At 45.1% G+C, this 20,741-nt stretch overlaps 1 protein-coding gene across 1 annotated transcript in view; it reads right to left on the bottom strand.

Moving 5' to 3' along the window:
* The window catches only part of MAP2 (microtubule associated protein 2), a gene marked incomplete at its 5' end in the record, with an annotated part of 60,644 nt that overhangs the window by 32,340 nt on the left and 7,563 nt on the right, over window positions 1–20,741 (bottom strand). The window contains 4 exons of the mRNA XM_084289401.1: window positions 1,032–1,289; window positions 4,813–5,055; window positions 10,801–10,878; window positions 13,180–13,293. Of these exons, the coding sequence (XP_084145527.1) occupies window positions 1,032–1,289; window positions 4,813–5,055; window positions 10,801–10,878; window positions 13,180–13,293 (693 nt within the window). The remainder of the gene's footprint in view (window positions 1–1,031; window positions 1,290–4,812; window positions 5,056–10,800; window positions 10,879–13,179; window positions 13,294–20,741) is intronic.

The following is a 20,741-nucleotide window of genomic DNA, read 5'->3' as shown; positions in this document are numbered from 1 at the left end:
CACAGAAATCAATGAGCTACATGCTGATTTTTCTTATGTAGTCTATCATGCCTCCTAATGTAGCGCCAATGAACGAGACCAATGGCAAAAAAATAAATTCTGATTGCCAAGGGAATTTGATCTTCTTTATCTGGGCCAGCCCAAAAACCAGCCTCCCAAACATGGCACTTCTCAGTCAGGTACTGCACTACTCCATACAATGCGTCTTTACACCCTGTTGCACTGACTAAAGAGATACACCCTTGCAAGGCCTATCTTGAAGCCTCGTTCTCATGGACTGAAAAACAATTGCTCGGAGTAAACGTTTTGCCCTAGGAACCAGATCAGAACTTCACACACCCAATCCTGTACTTCATACAAAAGGCAAATATCTCCGTGGAAGTGATGGGTTTTTGTCTCAGCAGGGCACTCCAGCCAAGCTAAACATTTGTAATAAGGCAAGGCACACAAAAAAATCGGAGTTCTGGCAATGATCAAGGAGAGAAGGGGTGGACTGCAATGAATGGCAAGGATATGACATAAGAAGCAATAGCTTTAGGGAAGCTAAACCAGAATGCTGAAGCACACACACACAAAAATACTGCACGCTGCAAATGAAAACATTTCTACAGTTTAAGCCTCTTTATGTCATAGTCAAAGTCAATAAATCTACTTTTTGAAAGAAAAGCAGATGAATCTCTGCACCAAAAAGAAAAAAAAATATACACAGATTAGCAATGTGACTGGCAAACACATCTGAGATGGGGGGAAAAAGGCTTGCGCAGAGGAATCAGCTTAGCTGCAAAGCATTTGTATCATGGCAAAGTAAAAAAAAAAAAAAAAAAATTAGGAATCAGCTGCAGTGGTGGGAAACCATGTTGTCATACAGCACCTATGCAATCATAGTATCTGCTACACACTCTTCAGGCATAATAACAAGAGCAGTCATACTGATAAATGGGAAGAACAGGAAATGAAGCAGCCTCGGAAAGCACCGGAGAAGCTGGAGGATTCACTGGCAGCAAACGCATGCAATCCTAGGGAGGACACACCTTCCTCGGCCAAGGAAGGGGATGTGTCTCTCAGAGGCGTTTCCGCCACAACTGTTACGCTCGCCCTGCTGGATGCCACACTCGGCACTTTGTCTTCGTGACACACTTTGGCCTCCAAACCAGATTCCGACTGCCCCCCACCGAGGCCCTTGGCCTGGTCTGAAGGCTCAGCAGGCCCGTGCTCTTTCCCCACTTGCTTCCCAGGAAGAGCAGCAGGTTTCACTTCCACAGCCATCGGACTCTCTACAGGTTCTTCTTCTTGGGGATGGAAAAAGGAGGCGACATCAACACCAACAGTAAACACCAAGCACAAAGCTCAAAGGACTGGTTTTACATAACACTTTCAGCTCTGAACAATTTAGATTCGTGTGTCAAAGGTTCACTAGAATCCAGCCCATATTAATCACAATGGAACTGAATTTTCCCAAGGGAAAAAAAAAAAAAAGAAAAAAAAAAAAACACAAAAAAGCCCTGTCCCCAGCAAAGTATATTTATGCTCTAAGATGAGAGCTGAAAGTGTTTTATAGATATACCTCTTCCAAAAATGGCTGTGAGTCAAATATTCATTGCAAATGGAGATGATATTGAATGATGGATGGCTCTGACAACACCAATGCATCAATGCGCACAGAAAGTATGCTGATTTTTTTTTTTTCTGATGGATGTGCTGTTTAATCCAGTACAAGACATTCAGCTGAGGTGGGGGAAGGTATGAGTCATTAATTTCTTTCCATTGACCTTGGTGATAATGACTGCTAAATGCCAGCAAGTCTGTCCTGGATTTGGCAAAATATCCAGCCACTTGAACAGCCTTAATAAGCCCTGCACATAGCTGGTAACTAACGGTTTCACAAGAATTCAGCCAAGATACTTACACTGAATGGGTTTATAAACCATTGCTCCCTTAGGCTGCATGAGGCCTGAACTCTATGCACAAATCACAGGTTTAACACGAGGACTCTTCATTTGCTTTTCTGTCTCCCTCATTAGCCCCCAGGCTCCTCATCACCAATTAAATTAGAGAAATCAGTGAGTGCAATATAACTATTTGTTCATCTGAATTTCTGAAACACATTACTCGGCCCACAGGCTGTTAGGATCAGTACACTAGTGCCAACAGTGCTCTTTATTCTACTCTCGCCATGACAGGAAGTCTCCTTTCTGGACTGAAGTCTTGCCATTGCTATTCAGACTAATATTACCCTACTCCGTTGGTGTTCCCTCTAACTGGAAAGTAGTATTAAGTGTGAAACCTTTGATTCAGCGAAATCTTTAAGCAGCTGACCACCAGCCAATCTGAAGTCAACCTGATGACCTCTCTGGGTTTTTAAGGACATCCCATGTTTAAGGATTTTGTCGAATCGGACTGAGAACGAATATCTTAAAGGCATAGAAGCCAAAAGATTCAGAATCAGAACTGAACCAATGCCTGAGTGTCACAGGGATATTTACTCAAAGGCAGACTGTAAAAGCAGCCTAGCACAACAGCAGGTATCCATCTACAAGAGGCCCCTGCTCAAGTAACTTGCTTTACTTCTCTTTTTCCAATTTTATGTAGTTGTATTCATTCCCTTCAGTTAAAAATCAATAAATAAAGCCTCTCTTTTTATCTCATTTTTATGGCAGTTACTTCACTCAGTGCCACGTGATGATAACTAATTACTCAGCAAAGCAGGAATAATTCTCTTCCATTTTTTTTTATTAGCTGAAAGCTCTGCATACCTAGCTTGAAATGTCTAAAGTTTAGGCATCCAGTGCAAACAACTGTCTAGGTTTCCTCTAGGGAAGAAAAAGCCTTCAGAGGGCAAATCATCTTAGTTATGTTAGATACCCATTTTGGCAAGTTATTACACGAGGTACAGAGCTCTGAAATGGTCAGGATCAGGAGAGATTAATCCCATCCTGAATACCAAAGCAAAGAGAACATTGTGATTCTCTCAGCATTATTACAGCTCATCAGATAAACATTTTGAGAATATAGACACTAAAAAGAAAAGAAACATTGAGAAAGAACTTGCATGAAGTAAGTGGACTTCATTGCAGTTGTCGTAAAAGCCCTGGCAATAGCTGCAGATGAGAATGTTTTCTAGAATGGATAAGCACACGTCTACTGAGGGAAACAACTGAACACGCATAAACACTGCTATGGATATTAAAAGTTTGCCTGAGCTCAGAAACTGGAAAAAAGACATCATCTCCAAGCTGCAAACTGGAATCTCAGTGCATCCTTGGGGAAAGCATCGTTACATGACTGCGCTGCCCCTGTGGTTTTCTCCAAACAAATACTGCTGGCTGCTGTCAGCTAACTGCCTGGGCAGGCTGCTGGTCGGAGCTGGACGTCCTTCTTATGTTCCCCTGCACCTGCTCCGAGCAGGTCAATACTTAGATTAAGTATTCAGTATTCCAATAGTATTTTTCTCCTGAAAACATATTTACCTCATTTCTACCGACTGAATCATATCCTGTTCTTGCATGGTATGGCAGTAAGCTGTTGGTGCCTTAATGAAGGAATCCTACAGAGACTCCCTTTGGGCAGCAGACTCTCTTGTGCCAAACAGACTGCTTACGCACAGGCAGCAAGTGAGGGGGGATTTATAATGCCTACCTTTTCACTGATAAACAAGTTTATTTCCTTTTTTTCCAATTTCACTAGACATGGAGGCATATGACTGAAATGGATGCTGCTCCAGAGCTAAACAGTGCAGGAAAGTTTTCATTACCGATATAGGCACCCAGCTATAGCAAGGCCTCTCCTGCCATTTTCTGCCTCCCCCAGCTTCAGGCAGCCATCCTGACACAAACAACCTGCAGTTATTAGCACTGATCTCATTCTGGTGCTGCTGCAGTGCTGGGCTACGTTATCCTGTTAACTCTGGACAACCCTGGTTTTCTCGAAATGCCCCACTGAGCTCTTTGAGTCACACACCTCTACCTTCCCGAGGCACAAATCCCTGCAGAATTCAGTACTGTTTTTAACTTAACCTCCTGTGTCCCAGGATTGAGTTAATCAAATGCTGTGTGATGAAACATGATTCATTTTGCTTGGAGAAGAAGCCAGAATTCCTGCTAGTCACTGAAATAGATTCTCCCTTGATCCCTCAAAAAACATTTGACTTTTATGTAACCCCCACAGCTAAAATAATACTTCCTGATGTGCTCGGGCCATAGACAGAGGGGGTACAGAAACACAGTAAGAGTGAACTTCTTAAAATGTCTGCCTTGGTTGCAGTCAGTTGACAGAGTTTTACTGGGCGCAGCCACAAAATACCCAGAGATCAAACATGACCCAGCACTGCCTTTAGTCACCAGCGTGTACTGGGGAAAATGTTGTTTTCCTTTGCCCAGTGGAGAATTAAAGATCTCCCACTACTAACTGGTGTAGACATGAGGTGTTCCCATTGTGTTACCAACTCAGCTGCCTTACCTCCAGTAACAATCTTTTGGCCTATTCTGCACACTGATCCTGGCAGTGGTTCTCTGGCACAGAAGAAATGAGCGTATGCTGCTTCTACCTAGCTGCTCCTCTTGCATCTGCTCTAAGCCCGGCCTGAGAGCCCTGTTTGAGCAGGGACCGTGCTTCCACTGACCCCAAAGCTGCATTCAGGGCTCATGCTGCAGCTCTGCTTTGAGACGGAAGGACTCTGGAGGGGCATCATTTCCGTGTGGGGAGAGCACACATCTTCCCTCCCCAGAAAGCTGCAACCCCAGGCACATACATAATGGAATGGATGGCAGGTGGGGAGAGGGGAAGAGGAACAACATGGGACCATGCTCAGTTCACCTTCATCATGGCCCAACAAGACCTCTGTGCTCTTCACTGTGGCACTGGGACGTGTACTAGAGCCAGTCCACTCCGAGCTGAACAAAGGGTGTTCATAGTACTCCTCATCCGAATTGTAGGGCTCATCATCAGGCACAGACACTGAGATGGAGGGGGCCAGGCGTTTACGCCACTCCCTGCTGGCAGTGGGCCCGCAGCCGGGGCAGTGGCGTAGCGGTCCCACCTTATCCTCCGCCCCTTCATCTACAAATAGACACACACAGACAAAAACTGCAGGACAGACAGACAGACAGAGACAAGACAAGACAGGATGGACGCATGCACTAGCAACACTAGCCACTGCGTCGTACTGCAGAGTGGATGGAACCAGGCAAGCTGCAAACTGATGCCGGATGGAGGCATGGGCAGTGCATTGTAACACGGGGGCTGTCTGTGGCACCTCCTGAACACTGGAAACCAGCTACTGCAATAAATGCATTTCAAGACTATTCACTCAGCATTTAGAGGAATATATATTGTACACAAACCACAGCTTGCATTGAGAATCATATGTGTTTTACAGCTGGAGTGACTGTTTTAGAAACTTCTGAAGTGTCCTGACACACTTGTATCCTTTGGAGTCATCGGGTGAGGTATTTGAAGATGTAAACGAAAAAAAATAAGTCCTTTAATTGAAAGTGGTTTGCTTTTTGTCAGTGACAATCTTATTTCTCATTTTTACGTATTTCAAACTTACTTCTTTCCTTTTTCTACAACTAAGTATCATTTAAACAAAGAAAAAAAAAAAAACAAACACAAACAAACAACCCTTCCTCTAGTTGCTAGCTACCTTTTTTCCTGAAAAAGGCCACGCAGAGCTGCTCACAGCACTCTGTTAGTCCTGCATTTAATGCTGTTGTGTCATGTTTCTGTTGGTGAACTAGCTCCCACCTCTGAGTTTGCCAATACTTCAGAATGACAGCTTTATTCACCCGTCACTGCAGCATCACAAATAATCAATCATTTCAGGACTACACCAGCTACTGACAGCTACAGCGAGGGGGAGCTTGGGTTTGTTTTTCTAAGACAAAGAAAAAAATAGAGCACAATTAAAGTGACTGGCCTGCCATCTGACCCATACACACCTGAAGGGGAGACCTGAGAGCTTGTGCAAGCTAAGGAGCTCTCAGACTGCTAACTGAGCCATGAAAAACTAAAAACTTTTAATCCTAGAGAAAATACATTTAAAGTCCCTTCTCTGTAACTCCTCGGTGCCTGTAGCAGCTGCTGCTGCTAACCCTCTGGATTTCCTACTAGCTGCAAGGAGCCCATGCTCAGTGTCCCTGGCCTTTCTCCAAGCAATTACAACTTAAAGAGCTTCCAAAACCTTCCTCTCAGATCCAAAACACCGAGTCAGAAAGCAAGGCTCTAACACAGACAGTATAACCGACATTAACCACATCTCTGTGAGACCCTGAACCAAGAAAGCTCGTGACTGCTGCTGTTACTACCATTACCCAAGCCTTGGAAGGTGATTTTTATCCATCTGTATCACCGGATTGCATATTGTGACCAAACCAATTCCATCTATAGGAGCTCTGAGCTTCTTCCTGGCATATAAAGGTAAGTTTCAAGTTTCTTTCTAGAGCACACCATAACAAGACAACACCTGTGTCCTTAAATAAAAAGGCACCCTCTGCTTTCTGCAGCAACGTGGCAGCAAGTGTCCTGTAATGTAATGACATCTGCTTCTTCTGCCCTGGAAAAGGATGCTGTAACTTCAACCCAGTTAGGCTCAACCAATGCAGAAAAATAAATGTATATTCATCAAATGTAATATTAGAAGCTCCAACACGTCTCATCACGCTGCCAAAGGATGATTATCCACATTTTAGAATCTGTGACAGCCCTGAGGTGGGCCAGCAATGAATGTATGCTACGCACACCTGTGCACATACACGAATACTGCCCACAGAACTTAAGAGAATTATTTCCACAATTTCTTTCAGGGGACAAAGAGCGCCTTCAACTACGGATAATTTAGAGGCTTTGCCCTTGTAGTGGAATCTAAACCGCAGATTCGGTGGTTGATGCATGTTTAAAAGCTAGGTGTGGAAAGATAAGCCATCACCTGCCTCTGCTGAGCAGGCAGCTCTGCAGAGCACTGAAATAGGAGATGCTAAACACAGGCCTGAACCTGAGCTCCCTGCCTTTTTCCTAGTACTTATGAGTACGCAATAAGGTTGCAGCGAAGCATCTTCACATTTAGTCCACTTGCAATGCAAAACCTGCAGATTTCTTCTCTATATAAGCTTCTATAAAATTCAGGGACAGATTTGAGGTGGCTCACTGTTTGCAAAAGGCTTGTTCCAGAGGGTGAAGCTGTGTCTCAGCGTGTGACAGACCAGAAGTCAGCTCCCTCCTAGACCTGAGAACATTCAAGACTACAACTCCCACTTCTGTGCAGGGTGCCCTCATGCTAGTTTATGCATCACTGTGAGCAAGAGCAGAAAGCAGGGGGATGCACTTGCCATCTCTTCTGCTGGAACTGGTACATGGTGGAGGAAAGAAGAGAGGTTGAAGAGGTAGGAAGTAGAAGAGGGAAGGAGGAGGCGGTGCATTATGGGGATGGAGGTGCAACTGGAAAAGGGGAGGCTCTCCTTCCAGCTGTAGGTCATATTTATCCAGGGACTCTTCAGAAGTAAAATGCACCAAGAATGAAGATGGAAGTCCAGGACTTCTCTATATTGATGCAAACAGGGCTGGAAATTGCTTCTGCATGGGATGTGGGGAGGAAAAAAGCACACAAAAACAACCAAGCCCTGCCTCTGCTCCTTTACATTACAGCAACTGACAACAGTAAAGATGCTCAATGCACAGAAATGTGATGGGCCAAAATCATTAGGAGTGCAAAGTCTAGCTGGAGCTATTAGGTCTGTGTCTACCACACATCTACATCGTTTATCACTTTCAATAAAGATATTTGCAAACTTACTGCAGATAATTTCATTAACATGACAATTCATTCTTTAAAGAAGTCCATGCTTTCATCTCTGCAACAAGAAAATTCCTTTGCTGTTGTAGTCCCTTCTAATAGTTTCCATGTCAAAGTGTGGGAAAAATTCCCAGTGTATTCTAAAGACCAAGATTAAAATCACTTCTCACAAAGGCCAATTCAGCTTGAGCTTCCAGGTATCTTTTCAAAAAGCCTTTCATGGAATAATTTTTACTGTAAATGGATTTTTTTTTTTAGGACACTTGGCTCCTTTCAATTTGCAGTGCTCTTATTTGGTACAGAAAACTTACCCTGCAACACCTATTTCAAAATGGAAGGCAGTCCTTCAAGGCATCATCCTATCTTGTAACATTTAGAAGATTTTTTACATGAAGACATTTCTAACCATTGTCAAAAGGTGCAGAGCAAAAAAGAAATGCCAAGTTTGCAAGAGAACACTGCATCAGCCCTGAATGAGCAGATACAACCGATAAAAGGATTAGACAGCGCTAGGGAAAATTTCATTTCCTGAGCAAAATTATGTTACAGTAGGTGAAATAAATGAAATAATGTCAATAGGGCAAATTAGTTATCTTACCTTCTGCAGCAGTAAAAAGGAACAGGCTCATCTGAATGATTTTCTGCAGCCAAATGAGAGAAAGAAACCTACATCCACTGACTCCTTTCTCTCATGAAATACACTTGACCCACAAACCTCTCTGTCTTTTCTACCTTTTTTTTTCCTTTTAATTTGTGTTTGCTGCATGGCTGGCCACATCCACCTTTGTCATGTCTACAGCAGTGATTTCTTTCTGACTATGACTGAAGGAAGCCTCTTTTGGATTCAGTGCAATGCAACACACACTGACAAGCATGTTAGGAAAATGTTCTCTGAGAGAAGAGGGATGAAGTAAGCTGAGACAGATCCACACACCAAATACTCGCCTTTTCTTGTTCAACAACTTTAGAACTGAGTTAAATTCATAAATTGTAAGCTACTGAGCAGAAAGATAGACAGACAACGTGAAGGTGCATGGGGATAGATAGCCAGACAGTATAGGAAATGGAAGGCTGGAGCAGGTACAGTACAAATTGGGTCAAAACCTGATGAGGTAAACTCTCCCAAATGGGAGCTCTGCCTGAATCAAAATGACAGGACTGGCTCCCTCAAGTCAGCAAAAGCCCCACTTACCCACAGAAAATAAGGATGACATCTTCCAACACGGAGCAGAACACAAGATCTTGTGTTTCTTCTGGCCTACTAACTACACTAAAAGTTGACAACACTGATACTTTGGGCAAAAGCAACTGAAGTGCTATTATATTAACTCTAAATGCAAGGAAGGAGAAAAACACCAATGTTAAGTGATGTGCTGAGCCATACACACACTGGGAACACCGCAGTCCTGCAGCTAGTTGATAATAAAGTCAAGTTACATAGCTTTTTGCCACCTTCTTGTTGTAGTACTAAGCAGCAAGACGTGCTAGGGGACAGTTTTTAACCTCCTGTCAATTAATCAATATGGTTGCATTATAAAATACTAAAATACTAATAATACTGCCAATACTTAGAGCTGATCCTAAATTAAGAGTAATGGAAGAACCTTGACATTTGCCTGAAGCAGAAGAACAAGCCCCTTATTGTAACAGGAAAAATCAAAAAGCATATGCTGAACTACTCAAGTGAACTCTACAAAACCAGAAAACAGCGGTGAAAACCTTGGTAACAATCCTAAAAGCATTTGTTAATGCCCTACTAGCTTCCTTTTCAGTTCATAGTTTTGATTGCCATTACTTCTTGGTGATAAGTCAAGAATTGTCAGAGTATTTTATTCAAAACACACACACAAAAAAAACAACCACTCAATGAATCAAATTTGATATCCTGGTTGCTGACCACGTACACTGGGTATTTCCAGTACAGTGGACTGCCAAATGATGTTGTTGTTAGCACAGCCTGTAATTGCATTATCTCAAAACTGACCCAAGGATTGAACATGCTGAATTGCAGTGCCCTGATAACTGAGAGTCAGACTACGTTAGCACATGAAGTAAAATTAATAGAAGCTCTGCGTTAAAACACTAACAAAATTTTGGTCAGCAGATGATGATAAATTATTTCCATGCTCTTATTGAAAAAAAAAAAAGAAAAAAAATGAAGGAAGTAAATGGACACACATAAATGCTGTTCACATGGCAGAGTTCAGCTGACAGCCCCCTGCAGAATCTGAACCCAAATACTTTCCTCAGACTGACAAGACATGGCTCAGTATTGATATATTGCTGTCTCTTACACTGATGGCCTTGACACAGCACTCTTGCTGCTGAACAAAGCACTGCCATATATCCTTACCATTGTGACAACTGCTTAAAATTAAGCAAACGCTTAAGTTCTTTGCTGAAGGGGATTTTAACAGGAGGAAAAAAGCAGAGATCATGGGCTACTGAAACTGAATATTCACTGTGCAGAACAGAGTACAGATTTGCTTTGTGAGACTAGAATTTGACTCCCACACTCTGCATACAGAACCCCCAATACATGTAGGCACTGAAACATGAATTACAGGCTGAAGACCAACGAAATGATCCAACTCTGAATCTCCTCACTTTCATGCATTTAAGATTCCAAATACAAAATTAATGACTTAAAAAAAAAAAAGCCAAACAAATCCTAAGAAAACAAAAATTACCTATACTGAATTACAGTTTTGGTGAGCACATTGGGATAGCAGTCATCTTTGCTCATGTTGCATGTGACAGATAAAGAAGTTATCATCACCATTTTTGTTGTTGTTGTTTAGTATGGATGTACTTAGCCTGTCGGTTACCTCTGTGCATGTGTCTACCTCACCCATGCATTGCAGTTGGTTTGCAGATGGGGAGTTATTGGGGGGAATGCCTTATCTTTCCACATGAAGCTGCAGTATCACCATTTTCTGATTTTCCCCTCCTTTAGACTCATGTCTCATCCCTCTGCTGACAGCTGGATACTGCAAGGTCCGGGAGACCCTTACCTTCCTCCAGAGCTCCAGTTTGCTCAGAAGCTGGTGATGGAGGCGGGGAAGGAGGCAGGTTGGCTGACTCTTCGACTGCTGCAAATCAAACAATGAAAACGAGATACAGCAATTAATTCCCAGGAGATCAATGCTTGATAGCCTGTGCTGCCCAGCTGAGAGAATTAGTCGATGGGGACTGGTACACCAGGGATTTTCAGGAGGAGACCCTTCTTTACCTGGATTGTTAAAGCTATATTTAAAGGATTTATTTTTCCAGATGAAAGGCATTATTTTCAAAATTCTGGTCACAGAGTACAATACAGAAATGAAGTACAAAATCATTGTTTAGATCAATGTTGCCACTTAAAAAGCCTTCAGTTATTCAAAGCAACAACAAAACAGCATCTGTGCAGGAGAGATTTTATAAATTCAGGCTGATTAACTGTAACGGTGAGAAACTAATCTCTTCAGTTTACCTTGAGTACATGAACAAGAAACACTCTGCAAGCTTTTTTCTTTTCTTGATACTGAGTTCAAGGTTAATCACAGAATACATGCAAATACTCCTCATCTAAATACAAAAGACATCAGCACAAGGAACTTATGTCAGCCATGACTTATTAATGATTCAGCTGAGCAAGGTGCTGTGAAATCTTAGATTCACTAAGGTTACATTTTAGATTTGTTCCCAGTCACAAGGCTAGATGCTGAAACCAGATGATGTTTTTCCAATGATTGCAATAGAAGCACGACAAATCCTGAACAAGCTGCTTCTTAAATGAACTCAGCATAATCTCCGCATCTGATTTCATACTAATCATTCTGAGAGGTTTTTTTTTCTTTAAAACCAAACCCACTACTGGGAATTAACCTGTTTTGGAGGAAAAAAAAAAAAAAAAAAAAAGAATAAAAAGGGAAAAGAGTAACAAGTCTGTTTTACAGCCTGTGTTACAAATGTCACCCCTCAACAAGCAGATCAAAGTTTCTGATGCAGGGCTTCTTCCCAAGCATAGAAAGGGCAATTTCAGAAGCCCTCGAAGAATTGTCCTGGCTTCCTTTCTATTGATGTCAACATGGTTTGGAAGACAGACCTATGTGACTTATCCTTAAGATTTGCTTGTCCAGGGACAGAGTATTTCTATCTTCATTACAGTGCAATTCCAGCTGCATTCATGTACTAGTGACCGACCACAGAAACTGCAACACCAGCATTTGCTAACTGTAGATGTACTTCTCCCAATATGTTTAAAATCTCTTACCTAACCAGATGTAACTGAATACTCATTTTGCTCCATGCAGGCCCCAGTGAAGCACTCAAGACTTAAATATGTATGAAATGTTTTGTGAAATTGGGGTCTTTCACGTAATATCGAGCATTTGTAAAGAAGGAAATTATCAAGCTACACATCTCTCTGTTGTACTTCCAGCTCAAAATTAATTCAGTGAAGCAGAAGACCTTGGGAACCAGATTTACAACAAGTATTTTTAATTACTCATTGACTTTAATTCATTCCTAAGCAGGGTCCAGCTGCTGCACCAAATAAAGTGAAGTGCCCGTGGGGAAAATACCACAAGGTACTATTCTGATTTGATCACAACATACATGTGCTCAGCAGAACTTATCCCAGGGGAAGGCTTGCAAGACATTCACTACCCGAGGACAGCGTATGGCCTTTCTCTGGCCTTTGGTGTACATGCTCAGGGCTACCATGGAAGTTCTCTGGCAGTGAGGAAGCACTGTAGGTATGAAGGGCTGAATACTTACTCATATACATACACGCTTGGATTTCGGAGAGACGTTCCACAAAGGAGCCAGCAGGAGGACGAGGAAGCAGCACGGACAGTGGTACCACCACCAGTCTGGACCACTGGCGTTTGCTTCCACCCACTGTCACTCCCTCTCTCTAACCCGGCTGACCACTAACCCCTCTCCCATCCCCTTCTATGGTGCCCTCTTCCTCTCTGCTTCCTGTCGAGGTGCTCTTCCTCCATCTTCTGGAGCAGCTACCACCAACCAGTAAAACCTTGCCATCTTTTTACATGCCCCTCCCATAATCTTTGCCTCTTCAGATATCAGCCTTCTTCTCCCAGAGCTGAACACAAAGGGGCTCTGAGCACTGCTTGGTCCCACCAAACCCAACGATAACAAAACCACAGTCGCAGCTGCTCCGCTTGGCAGTCAGACACCAGGTAGAAAGCTGCTGCTACAAGCACAGAGTGAATGAGACAGCCAAAGGGGCACGAAGAACTGGGGCAACAAGGGTAACTCTATTGTGTAGTCCTTTGCTTTACTCAAGACTATAACCTACTTGAATCCACGCTTGTATTTTTCTTTATAAAACACATATAACATTTGCAGACACAAGGATATTTTCAATACGTTTTATCTTGTTTTACCTATAGGTAGAGGTCCAGGCTGCTCTTTGTGCTGGGCTTCTTTTTCCTGTTCTCCTTTTAGGACTGCTACAGCTTCAGCTGTTACTACTTGTACTATCCTTGCAGACACCTCTTCTGTGGTAGCAGAAAAAAAAAGAAAAGAAAAAAGAAAACAGGAAAAATATGCTAATTAGAATGTTTTTCTTAAATTGCAAAAGTTAGCTCAAAAAATAGAGACTGACTTGATTTTGAAAGAGGCGATCTTTTTCCTGAAATATAAGCAAATCATTAAAAATGAAATAGAAGGACCAAAAAAACAGTGGAAAATGCTGAGTATTTATGAAAACCAGGACGCTAGCCTTTGCAGCAAGGTGCACAAAAAATTGTTATTAAATGCTCTTTCTTATATCTGTTAGGGACAATGTGCAGCGACAGCAAAATTTTAAGGTGATTATTTATTAAACGCCTTGCAACTTTTTTCGCCACGTACTGTTTTGCAGACAGGGGTAGAACGGGCTGCTGAGTAATGGGATTTCTTGACATTTAATGTATGGAGTCAGTGTCACTCTCACGTGTACCGGATGATATTTCCTCCCCATCAGCATGCCGTTAAGAGGCAATAAAGGCACTTCCCAGACACATCTCAGGATATGCTGCTGAGGGACTTGAAACAGAAGCACCAAATAACATTTCAATATGATACAAACATACGCTTTGTCCTCCTCGCCCCTTTTAGGACTGCAACATAAAGCTTTCTTCAACACAAACGGGTTGCGGTGGGTAACATCTGCAGTGTCGGATGGGTTTGCAGCCCTGGACCTGGGACTCTGGCGTGGCTCCTGGATGCTCAATAGGGCCAGGTGCCAGGGGACCTGTGCTCAGCTCCTCCCCACCACCACCAGCGTGCAACAGGTCCAGGAGGGGTGAGGAACCCTTCTGTGTTGCTCCACCCCGCGGGTGCACAGAGCCCCCATTAATCAACCCCTGGGACAGAAATAAAAGCTCTCTGCTCACCCCTCACTGCTTCCTTCAGGCAAAAGAAGGGAAAAGATATTTAAACCAGTGCCCTAGATGTAATGTTACAGCAACCATCCTAACAAGGGACGCTGCCTGTTAGATTAATGGTGATTTCTTTCTGGCAGAATTCCTTGGTGCTTTTACTGTAAAGTTCTTCCTCTTCATTTGTCCTCTGGAAAAGCTGATTTTTTTCTCCCAGGAAGCAGAGCTGCATGTTACCCGACTTTCACGGTCGTGTTTGTCTAAAAACAACATGCTACGTTAATCTCTCTTTTGCACAAACTGAGTACGTAATGAGATATTAAAAAACCAACCCACTGGCAAAGAACATTCATAATTGTTGGTATTTATATCTCACAATCCACTTCCCTCTTGACTGGTCGCCAGGAGGGCAGGGACCGCAATACAGCGTTACTGGCTGCAGCCAGTAGTGAGAGCTGATGGATGAATATGTCAGAGCCACCACCGAGCAACGAAAAAATAAGCTGGTTTAGAGAACTGTTAGCCCAAGAATAAATGAGCACAAACTTGCCAAGGATAAATTCAGATGAGAAATCAGATGTTTCCCTGCTCTCAGGGGTGTGAAGTTCTGGCACAGATTTCCCCATAGAAGGAAGAAAACTTGACTGATTTTGAGATGGAGCTGGGTACATTCAGGAAAGGAACTACACAATATGGATGTCTGCATCAGCAGGAGGCTGGGCATGGCAGCTCTGCTTCTCTGTCCCTTTGGTGCACAACGTGCCCTCAGTGAAGTAATGAGATTCCACTTTGTTGTCACGTAGATCGAACCGAACAACTTAATCAAGCCATGCATGTGGCTAGTCGGAGGCACCAAAGAAGAGCCAGGTCAGTTCAAAACCCATCAATCTCCCCAGCTGCCTTTTAGTGTTCTGTACCTCATGTCGGGGTTTTAAATTTCTCCCACTGAAATGCTTGCTGGGGGTGCTTCTTGGCACCTCTCGGTGAGGACCAGGGAACAGACACCCTACAACCCCTCCCGGGCTGTTACAGGGACTGGACACAAGCGGTCCCTTGCCATCCGCACGGGTCCTGGCAATTCCCTGTGTCACAAGGCAGCCGCAGACTGCAAAGCACAAGGAACACAGGAGAAAAGGGGAAAACGTGCCCTGCAGATCGGCCCTTCCTCTTCCTGCAGGTGCCTCTGCCCTCTCCCATGCCTCAGCACACAGCTGGCACGCTGCAGCACCGTTCCCCAGGCAGGAGGTGCAGGAGGAAACGAGCCTCCCCTCCACAGGGCATCCTTCAAAAGGTGCTTCTGGGGTGCAGGTGGGCTCCCCAAGGCCCTCTCAGCTCTCTTCCCGATCTAATTAGCCTGGGACAAACGTTATGTTCATCAGGGAGAAGCTGCTGGGGTACGAGGTTGCCTCCTGAAAAATGGTCATTTCAGACCACGCAGAATACACACATAAAAATATAATGGCCTGTGGTTGTTTTTTTTTTTTTCCTTTTTAAAATCAAGAAAGGCTCACTTTGAGCACTCTGCTGATGGATATTTTGGGTGACACAGGAGGCACAGGCAGTTTGCCAGAACAGCAGTGTTTTTGCTATACATGATGTCTGCGAAAGGACAGGCATTTCTGTACTAATGGACACTATAAATAGCAGATCCGATGGGTAAGTCGAATCCTCACAGGGCAGCTATTGAGACTGTTCATAGTTTCCTTATGGTTCAGTTAAAGTTCAAGGAAGCCTAATGATAAAAGAACAAAAAAAAAAAAAAAAAAGAGAAAGAAAATGGAGAGTTAGCCAGCCTGGATGCCAGGCACATTCCTCACAGCCTATAAGCTCTGGCTTCATTAGAGAGTTTTGTTTGTAGGGTTTTGTTTTCCCTCTTTAACCAGGTAGACGTTGGCTGTGTCTGCCTTGTGCCATAGGAACAGCAAGCAGCAAGTAACACCAGGGGTGTGTTTCTTGAAGGCAGCGCAGACCTGGGCTTCAGCCGTGGCTCCAGCACAACCGAGGAGCAGCAGCACAGATTCCCTCGGCAGTCCTGCAGAGTGAAATGCCGCTCCTTTTACCAAGCTGCTCGTGGTACAGGACGCAGGCTGAGTTTCCCACTTTGGGTACAGGCCGTGCAGCCCCCGAAAGCCCAGGTTGCCCTCGGTTACAATATTACTAACCAGAGGATGGCTACGGCAGCCAGAGATGTGGGACCAGACCCTGGAGAAGGCCAAAATGTCATTTCCCAGCCCTCCTTCATTTCTTATTGATGCTGCTGCAGTCAGCGAGGGACTGCAGATGTCTCCGCTGGCACCTGAATCCATTACCGACATTACTTCCATTTCCCAGGAAACCTTTCCAGTCCATTAAGTTGTTTAACACACAGCTTTACCAGCCCCAGTGACAGATGTATGGATGGCCACAAAAGTCTTTTAAAAACATGTCTGAGCTTTCACCAAGCATTTCCAGAAAACTGTTCGAAATATCTGGAAGCGGTCATGGCAAGAGCAAAAATTAGATCTGTGGCAGATCTGCGCAGCGATGCAGGCTGTGTCTGCTCCCTTTGTGCCCTTTCTAATGGTTCACCTCCAGCCCCGGGCACTTTCTCCTCTTTCAGGCTACCATAACCTGGGGCTCAACCCATTGAGGAAATGGGTTGTGAATGCCCCTTCCTCCACGGAGCTGCTCAGGCCCTGAGAGCTCCCATCCAGCAGAAGCTCACTGACACCTCCCCTGTCTCTCTCTGCAGTGCAGTGGGGTTGTTCTGAAGGCTGGGTTTGATGGGAGAAACTCCCAAAGAGCTGTTCCCACAGCATCTTCCTGCCTTGCAGGCAGGTGCCCCATGATTTCACCTCCCCATAGGAGCAGCATCGCCCCTCGAGACTTTATCTTACCCTGCTACGGTGGCAGCAGATCTTCAGAGCCAGCTGGGCTCTGCAAAGCAGAGCTCGTCCAGGGCGTAAACAAGGTTCGACGTGCTGGAACTGCATGGCACACCGATGCTCCAGGAGAAACCCCAAGGAAAAGGATGACAGGAAGGAGGGATAGAGGGGAGGAGACTGAAAATTGTGTCAAAACTTCCCAGGCACTCACAATGCCATCCCTCAGACGCCGACCAAGAAAATTAACAGTGAGCTTGTTCAAAGCAAAGGGTAATTAATGCTCGCAGAGGGCTGAGGCTAAAACAGGGAGAAAGAAAGATGCAAACAGACGGGAAGGACAAAATAATATGTTTCACTAATTTTGCTACGTTTTCGGCAAGGAATACAGGCAGGGCACAGCAAAAGGATTAGCTACATGTGTGCTCGCAGAATTGGGAAAACAAAGCAATTTCAGTCAAAATGCGCCTGTCAAAATCCTCAGCAGGGTGCAGAGCAGTTTCCAAGGTAACCAGCACTAATTGTTGGCACAGCCTGCTCGAGTCAACAACAAAAGCACCGAGGAACCTGTGCTGCTCAGCAAAGCAAAACACCCCGACCATATTCCCCGCAGAAAAGAAAGATCCAACGCTGGCTATTTGCTATCTTGGACAATTTGCAACGCTAACAGGGCCTATGGATTTTTTTTTCCCCTGGGTGCTGCAGGACTACAAACCAAGCAGCTCTTGGATTTGTGCGCAGCCATCAGGCAGTCCCCTCAGGACGGGTCCTGACTTCTCTCAGCTCTGCGGAGGCTGCTGGGACTGCTGAGACACAGCAGAGAGACCGGGGCCCCCGCTGGTGGCTTTTCCGACGTAGAATCTGAGACATGCCTTGGATTTCATCACTGCAATTCCTAAAACCTCGAAGCACTGCCTTTTGCACTTGGATTAAGACAGAAATTCACAGTAGAAAGCGAAGTGGTATGAATAAGTCGTCTAAAACACAAATAATGCCAGCAGATTAGTGCTTGCGGTTGAAGAAAAAAAAAAAGCAGTAACACAGCGCTCCAGAATTCAAATATTTGCTCTCCCATGGCTTTTGTGAGTGCAAATATTCTGCCGCAAGTAGGTCCTTGATCTTGATGTTGGCAATATCAACAGTAATTGGCAGGAGGCATGAAGGGAAATAATGGAAACATCAGCTTTTAAATTAAATGAAACCACAACACAACTGACAAGCATCACTTCCCTAATAAACTCATTGACTTTAAGCTGCTGCAGCATCAATGAGGGTGGTGACAGATTAAATTAATCAGCAGGACTTACCAGCTCGCCAACTGAACGGGTCAAAAAAGGCTCGTGTTTTGGGAAAGAAAAACCCCTGAATTGCGTAACACAACAAACCCCAAAGGTGTGGGGGCTCAGGACTGCCTTTGGGGGAAGACGCACTGCAGTGACTGCATGCAAAGAGCAGGCACAGGGGAAGCTGCGGCTGGCAGGAGCCGTGTGGCCCCGGCTGCTCCGCAGAGGTCAGGAAAGCATCAGCCCAGGGTCGGGGCTGCCCATCCTTGAACTGCTTCCACACCTTCTGCCTTTACTTCGGCTCCGCAGCATTTTCCCAACCACGCTCCCAGCGAGAGCTGAGCAGACAGCTCAAAGCTCAGAGGCATGGAAGTGGCAAAATCCAACGGCAAATCTGTACTGGGAGCAACTCCGAGCTCCAGAGAGCCCCCCTCCAGCTCCCAGACACGTGCAGGAGGCAAGGGCCTCTGCCACGCTGTCTAGCCGCTGGAAAACAAAACACCGAGGGATCGGTGCCTGCACACGCACACCCTTTAAATATGAAACGCCGCTAAAAAGCAGCCATACAAATGTCAGCACAATAAAGCAACGCTTTATAAATGAGCCCTCATTACCGCAAATACTTGCTCCCTGCACATCCTCTGAGTCGTATCTTCTTAAGTTTACAGTCTGGAACAAAATATTTACTACCGTCAGCATTTCCCAGCCAAGCCAGAGGTGGGAAGAGCTAATCGCTCCTGGTTTGCCTGACGCATTTTACATGCAACGCGATATACAGCTGATGTGCGACACTGGAGCAGCCACCGTGAGCCCCCCAGCCAGGGCGACGCAGAGAGCTCCCACTGCCTCTCCCGGGACGTGCTACCAGCTGAAAAGCAGCACTTGCATGAAATAAGCAGATATATTTATCCTTCATTAAAAAATGAACTCCTTGTAGGACTCATGCAGGAAGAAACCACTTGAGGTTCAGAGCAAAGCACCGGATGTTTAATCCTTTGAGTGCGAGTAAATATGCAGAACAGGTACCTCGCTTCTAATTCAGTACTTGTTTGGGACTTCAGTACGTGTTAACATTTTAAATAAGCACACTTTTAAGAACTAATTGTTTTTAGTATAAGTGAACAACGCACAGAAGCCAGTAGAGCTACAGCAACCTACAGCAGAAGAGGACGTGTCCCTTTTAATACAGCAGCTCTGACAGTGCTTTCTGTGATCTTTAAAATAGAAGAAAAAAAAAAAGCACAACAAAGTATGCTACACAAGCTCTGCTGAATTTAGGATTAACATTAGCAATAACCTGTACATGCTTTGTGTGGGGCTTCCAGTTGTGCCCGGGTCGGCATAACCAGAGCCCCTTCTGCCAGTGCAACGCAGTTCAGGCTCGTCCCGTTGGGGGACCCGGTGACACCAAACACAGTCAATCAGTGTGCTCTCACCCTAAGGCTCACGCTGCCAGTCAGAGCCTGCCCCAGCTCTGCAATGCAGCAGCAGCCGTGCTGCTCATCTGCTGCGGGCTGCGCGTCCCGGCCGAGCCCCTGCCTGCACGCAGACAGGAGTCTGTCTCAGGGTGGCCCTGTGTGCTCACACGAGGTGCTGAACCTCCCTGGAGGCAGGCAAAATAAAGAAGACCCCATGTCACAGCCAAATTCATCCCCAAGTTCTTGATTTGGGTGAATTGCTGGAGCAGCTGCAGCCCTGCTCAGAAGCTCTGCACTCCCCCTCTCCTCTGGCAGCATCCCAGCAGAGGTGAGTCTTGTCCCTGCCAGGTCACCGCCTCTGAGCAGCCCTTCCTCTGGTTATATGAAGTGCTTGGGAAAGGGATGCATCCACTCCTCTAGACTGAAGGTGCAAAAGAGGAGAAGGAGGAAGAGCTGACAGAGCAACTGTCTGAAAGGACAATACACTCCTAAATAAGAAGGAAGAGAAAGCAACTCCTGCACAGACACAGCAAAGGATCAGCTGCTTCCCAGCTCCCCAGCACCCTGCACAGGCTCACTGCCCTGCATGTGGCACAGACCCTGGCTTCTGGGGAAAAAACTGCAGCTCCAGCTGAAGTCGTTTTCTTCTCTCCCCTGCAGGGACGCGAGCAGTTTTGCTAAGTCAGCCAGGCTGCCACATCCAGGCAGCACCAGCAGCTGGTACTCCTGCTCCTCTGCATCAAGGCACCTGCCCGGGCAGCCCGCGGGCTGTGTGCAGTTTCCTTCGAGCTGCTGCAGGCAGCAGGGCTTGCTGGGACCTGCACCAAACCAGGCGTGTGCTGCTACCAATCAGTCTCAAGGAAAGAAATATGAACAAAAAAATGAAATACCTGGGGTTTATGTTCCCTTCCCAAAGTATATGTTCCTTCTAAGTGAATTTGATTTCCATGAAGTATTCAATTTAGCCAGTCCTGAATGAGAACGACTCTCTGGAAAGCAGTTATCAGGTTTGCCTGCCTTGG

This window comes from Netta rufina (assembly GCF_964035555.1).
Source record: "Netta rufina genome assembly, chromosome: 6".
NCBI lineage: Eukaryota > Metazoa > Chordata > Aves > Anseriformes > Anatidae > Netta > Netta rufina.
This window is presented reverse-complemented; position numbering and strand designations above follow the sequence as displayed.